General features: G+C 35.7%; 1 protein-coding gene across 1 annotated transcript; it reads left to right on the top strand.

Moving 5' to 3' along the window:
- Positions 1-391: 391 nt before the first annotated feature.
- Positions 392-4,165, top strand: LOC137730602 (UPF0481 protein At3g47200-like). The gene is made up of 3 exons (XM_088685362.1): positions 392-510; positions 946-1,060; positions 2,531-4,165. Exon 3 carries the CDS (start codon positions 2,832-2,834, stop codon positions 3,903-3,905), a length of 1,074 nt encoding a protein of 357 aa, XP_088541488.1. The 5' UTR covers positions 392-510; positions 946-1,060; positions 2,531-2,831; the 3' UTR covers positions 3,906-4,165.
- The last annotated feature ends 2,054 nt before the right edge of the window (positions 4,166-6,219 follow it).

The raw sequence follows: 6,219 nt of genomic DNA, 5'->3' as shown, positions 1-6,219 counted from the left end.
GTGTGCTTTTAATCTTATCACTCTTAGCCTATCTTCCAACAGTTATTATTGCGCAATAAGTGACAGAATTTTTCTTCATCTATAGTTTGAGTAGTTAAACTTTCCTCTCATTAGCATTATAAGGTACGAGAAAACTAAATTAATCGAGCATAGTAAGTGGGATAAATCAAGCTAGCACAATATCGAGACTTTTCCAAATCCACGTTCTGTTAGATTGTCACTACAGCAATTGGAGAATTAGTATCAACCACTTATGTTTATAATTAAAGAAAGATAAGGGCAGTTAGCTACATGAATCATGACATTAATTTAATGTGACCCATTAAACATGTTCTGCGAAAACATATTGAAGAAGAAATGCTTATATATAGGCAGCCTATTATTGTGCTATAGGTAAACGAAAATTTAATTTTCAACTACCAGAGGAGCAATATGTATTGAGTTTTCTTAGTCATCTACAAGAGGCAAATTGACCATACAAACTCGCTTGTTTTCCTGTATACAAAGCAAGTGCGAATCCACTTCATTTTCTTTTTCATTTTCGATGAAATGCACTATTATTGATACATTAAAAAATTAACACGCACTCATTCTCAAAAGAATAAATTTCACTTCACACCGTGTTAGGCAACTTATTATTAGTACCAATAACAACTCACTTTTCAATTTATAATCTTTTTTTTTTTTTTTTCCTTTCATCTGGCTTGTTTCTTCTCAATTGCGCACATGTCCATTGTTTTGAAGCCTTCAGTTTCATACTTACCGGTTAAGGGAATGTTGCAGCTTTCTTCTTAATATCTTTTAGTTGAATAGTTTGGCTGTGTATATACATATGTTTTGGTTTTATGTCTATTAAGTAGAACCATGCATTGATATTGTCTTCAATCAACCACTTAGGCATATACATGACTGGTGTCAAACTTATGGTATGATTGTTTGTTGTAGGCTTCGGACCCCGTGGAGGAGCCAACGAATTTGGGAAAAACAGTGGTGCCAAACGAAAGTGAGGCTGAAATTTAAAGTGAAGAAATTCGTGCAAGTGATTCTTCTCTCTTACACGGTACATGTAGTTGGGTTTAAAAGCACTTTAAACCGTATGTGGTTAAGACCTAGTAAGCGTCATGAGAAAAAGAAATCTTTGTACGCTAAAGAACATGTAGATGCTTTAGGTTTTTAAATGGTACATAACATGTGGAAAGTACTAGATATATACACAATAGAAACTATTTACATGCAGGTGGAAATTTATTTACAACTCTATTTACAATAAAGAACAAAATAAGTGTCAAGAGCGGGGTTCATAAATTTTTGCAAATTTAGAGTAGTGTTGAACTTAAGATTCCATGATCAAAGTAAAATTACATCCTAAGCTAATTGTAATTAGTAAAATACACAGGGAGTTTGGTGTATAGGAGTTGGAAAGCAATTCATTCCAGTTGCACTAGTGGAAGGGTTTAAACAAAAAAGTATAGCTACAAGGTTAAAGTAATCACGTTTAAACAAAAAAGTATAGCTAGGTTAAATTAATCACGCAGTAAGTGAGATAAATCTGGGTAGCACAATATTGAGACTCTTCCAAATCCACGTTATGTCAGATTCACTATATTAATTCGAGAATTAGCATCAACCACTTATGTTTATGGTTAAGGAAAGATAAGGGCAGTTAGCTATATGAGTCATGAAATTAATTTAATTATTAATTTAATTTGGCCAAGTAAACACCTTCTGCAAAAACATACTGAAGAAAAATAGTTATATATAGCCAGCCTATCATTATGCTATTGTTAAAAGAAAATTTATTTTTCATGTACCGGAGGATAGCAAGTAATATTATTGAGTTTTCTTAGTTATCTACATGAGGCAAATTAACCGTACAAACTTGCTTGTTTTTTATATACAAAGCAGATGCGAACTCACTTCATTTTAATTCTATTTATTTTTTTTTTTATATAAGAAGTACTGTTATTGACACTAAAAAATTATCACAACACTCATTCCCACAAGATTTTAAGTTCGATTCCCTTACCTACTTGTCCATGGCTTGTCAGGGTTCATATGAAAACTTTTTTTTATTAATTTTATTATTTTAAGAGAATGAGGAGAATTCGAAACTCTTACAATAATTCAAGGTAGGGAAGTTTCAAACCCGAGACATATAGGTAGAAACCCAACACCATATCCATTGGGAGAAATTTTTTATTGTGACCAGGACACGGGTGGTACACTATGTGTTTTTATATAAGTGGTGGAATTTTTTTTTTTTTTTTAAGTTATTAACTTTTTAACACACATATCCTAGCATTTGTATAGTAACACGTGGTGTAGCACTCGATGTTTCGGTCACACTGAAAAATTTCTCATCCATTAGGATATTGGACCACATCACATGCAATCAAGGTTCATATGAATAGTAGCAACATTCCACAATAACTCCGAAGGCATTTGGCGGGGTGTTTATTGTTTCTTACAAAAGTTTGGTCGAAGTATCTTAGTAGTCTGTGTGCCTAACGAAATATTTGAATCAATGCAGAGAAAGATGTCAGCCGACAACATGGCACATGACATAGAAAACCAGTTGGATAACTTGTCTGACCTGTCCCGTGAGCGGTGGTGTATCTATAGAGTTCCTGAGCGACTACGGCAAGTAAATGAGAAAGCATATACACCTCAAGTAGTCTCTATAGGTCCACTTCACCATGGCGAGGAACCCTTAAAAGCCATGGAAGAGCACAAATTAAGGTACCTGAAACATTTTCTATGTAAAACCAGGGTAAGATTGTCTGGTTGTATACAAAAGATACAGGAGCAAGAGGAAAGGTTGCGAGGTTTTTATGCAGAACCCATTGTGTTTGACAAGGATGAATTTGAAAGAATTGTTTCAGTGGATGCCGCCTTCGTCATTGATTTTTTTATTGAGGTGCTATTACTCAGATTATCGAGAGGAAGATGATTACATATTCAGCAAGCCTACGATGATATCGGATGTGATTCGAGATTTGATGTTGCTTGAAAATCAGCTGCCATTCTTCATTCTTCAAGATCTTCTCAAACTTATTCCTCCTCCATTTCAGCTGCATTCGTTACTTGAAATTTCCTGCAAAATTTTGCAAAACAAAATCGATAGCGAGGGAAAAAAAGAGAAAGTTGACAAGATAAGTTCTTCTGGAGTAGAAGTAAAACATTTTGTTGATCTGATAAGAAGTCTGTACCTACCGTTGGAACTAAAAAAGAAACCTAAAACCACAGCCACACCCGAAACCACAGACACACTCAAAACCACGGACATATCCCACATCACAGCCATAACCGAAACCACAGACACACCCAAAACCAGAGACAAACCCAAAACCACAGACGAAACCAACATCACAGCCACACCCAACGTGACAGAGATACACCATGCTGGAGTCAAGTTTGAGGTAGAAACAGGCAGCAGCTTATTGGACATACAATTCTCGGGTGGGATCCTCAAAATTCCGAAGTTTAAAGTGGACGATGCCACAGATCTGAAACTCAGAAATCTCCTTGCCTTTGAACAATGCCATCACAGAGAGGAGGGTTACCTAGCTAATTATGTTTTCCTTATGAAGCGTCTCGTGAAAACTCCAAAGGATGTGCAATTGCTTGTTAAAAAGGGAATTATTGAAAATTGGCTAGGAGATACCCAGAAGATATCTACTTTGCTTCATGACCTTGGCACCGGGATGATAGTTGACGACTGGTATTATGCCCCTCTTTGTAAAAAACTGATAAAATACCGCAAACAGCCCTGGCACGAATATATGGTAATTTTGAAACAAGAGTATTTTAACAAGCGTTGGTCCACCATTTCATCTGTTAGTGCTTTTATTATCCTCTTACTCACTTTCTTACAGACAGTGTGCTCTATTAAATCTGTCCTTTAAGCATCAACGACCGCCAGTCTCTCCTTCTCCGGAGGATCCGCAAGTCTCTCCCTCGTCGAATACTTAGAAGTCTAGCCTAGTCTTTGAGAGGGTACAGAGTTTTCATTTCAATCTCAGGTTTCCTTCAAGTGAGTGTAATAAGACGTTCCAACAAAATAAAGTATTGAAGAGTGTGATTTTATATTTGATAGCGAAGCAATGTCTACTTGTAATGGCTTTCATTGAAAATGTGTGTTGTAAATAAAGGGAAGTGATTTCTATAGACACTTTTGTCCTTTGCACTTCTATATTTTCTGGCCTCAGATGCAATCAATTGTGCGGAAATCACTTTCCTAAATTAATACGTACGTAGCTACTTATGTCATACCAATTTAATGTTCATGGACTTATGTTTATGTCTTTGTATGTTTGAAGAAAAAGAATGAGTAATTGTATCATGTTTTTAGTTTTTTGGCCACACGATATGAACATTTCCATTAAAATGTTGCTTTAAGCATCACTCGCAAGGATATGGAATTGCTTGTTCAAAAATGCGATTGTTGAAACTCAAAGCTTGACAGGGACGAGGTTAACAAACCTTATTAATCCGAGGAAGTAATGTTCCGAATAAATCTCTTTATTGATTGTAGTAAAGACATCAATGCATAACGCAGAAGTGGAAGGTTCAACAATCTCTTGCAATCTCCATGCTCTCTACTTTATTGTTGTGGTTGCTGCAGTCCTCGCGATCACTTCCATTCAAACACTCTGTCTAATCTCTTTCTTTCGGCATCAGTTGTTAGTCTCACAATAAGCTAGTAATAATGTGATTCAAAGTCACTTTTGACGATAATCGAATTTAAGACCTCTCAGTTACAATTGAAGAGTAATACAAACAGCCCACATTACTAGGTAGGTTTATTTTATGGTAATAAACTTTCATATTTTATAAATTTTAGAAATTCAAATAATTTTAAATATTTGTGGCACCAAATTATTGGACATGTCAACAGAACTTTAACAAAAATTGACATCATGAATCAAATTAATGTGCAATAGTTAATTTCAGAAAATACATTGATTGATAAGTTTCAATGTGAATAGTTAATTTCAGAAATTTAAGAATCAAAATAATGAGTCAAGTAAGTTTCAAAGACTATTTATGATAAAAACGCCACTTATATATGAGGCTCATTCGATAAGTGTTTTTAAAGAAAACATTTTAAAAATCAATCTTTAGTAAAAATGCTAATTAATCATGCAAAAACACTTCAAATACCTTTAGATCCCAAAACATTCGCGATCGAACAGTCACAGGCAGTGGCGGAAGACTCTTAAATCGCGTCACGAAAACAAAAGTCAGTCGTTTCGACGAAATTGCCTCAGTCTCTTCTTCTCTCTGCTTTCGCTAACGGAGCTCTCTGGGACTTCAGGTGGTTTATATTTCTCTGATTAATTTTGTTAATTTCGTTTTTTCTTGGAATTATTTATTGTAATTTGTTGATTAGTTGTAGTTTAATTTGCTGATTAAGTTTTGAGTGATAAATTTTATGTGAATTTTGAGAGACTCGATCTCACTCTGCAACGAAGAAATGCTATCCGAGTTCCCTTGAATTACTTCCTCCTTCACTTCTATAAGCTCATTCTTCTTTTTCAGTTCCTTAATCTTCTCACCGGCGTCGAATTCTTCGACATCAAAGAAACACAAACCACCAGCCAGGAAAACCCAAACAACACTCAAAACACTTAAAATGCTCGAAATCAAATTCGACTAACATCGATGTTGTTTCTACTCACAAAGTAACTAAACAATTAAGCATCTTTATTGCTCTGACTAAAATTATAAAAATTGAAAAATCAAAGCTTTACAAGTAAGCACCAGAGCTCAGCTAATTGGCAGTATTACTTGGATGCCAAAACATAAACACAAAATTATAAATGGAAAGAAATTAAAACACTTCCCAATTGAAAAACCAAGGGATCTCTAAATTTAGTAAAATCTGTTTGGATGGCGAGAAAACCGAGGGATAAAATCGAATCCACAAACATTTGAAAAATCACAAATTTCGTCCAATAAAGAATTCGCAGAAGACGATAGAAACGAACCTAGGGAGTGGATCTTAGCCCTGTGCTGATCCAACTCGATCTTCAGAGCGGACGGTTCAGGGCCGTCCGATCGGGGGAGCTTCACTGGCTCGTCTTCCTCCACCGGGACTGAAGCGTCAGCCCGAATCTGGGAGAGAATTAGGGCAAGAATGACTGAGAGAATCGCGAGCTTGGAGGCCGCCATAGGAGCATGCAATCACAGCCAACAAAACTCTCACAGCGACAGATT

Source organism: Pyrus communis, chromosome 15, assembly GCF_041283825.1.
Source record: "Pyrus communis isolate YQ-2024b chromosome 15, ASM4128382v1, whole genome shotgun sequence".
In the NCBI taxonomy this organism is placed as follows: domain Eukaryota; kingdom Viridiplantae; phylum Streptophyta; class Magnoliopsida; order Rosales; family Rosaceae; genus Pyrus; species Pyrus communis.
Note: the sequence above shows the minus strand (reverse complement) of the source record. Positions and strands in the feature narration are given on the sequence as shown.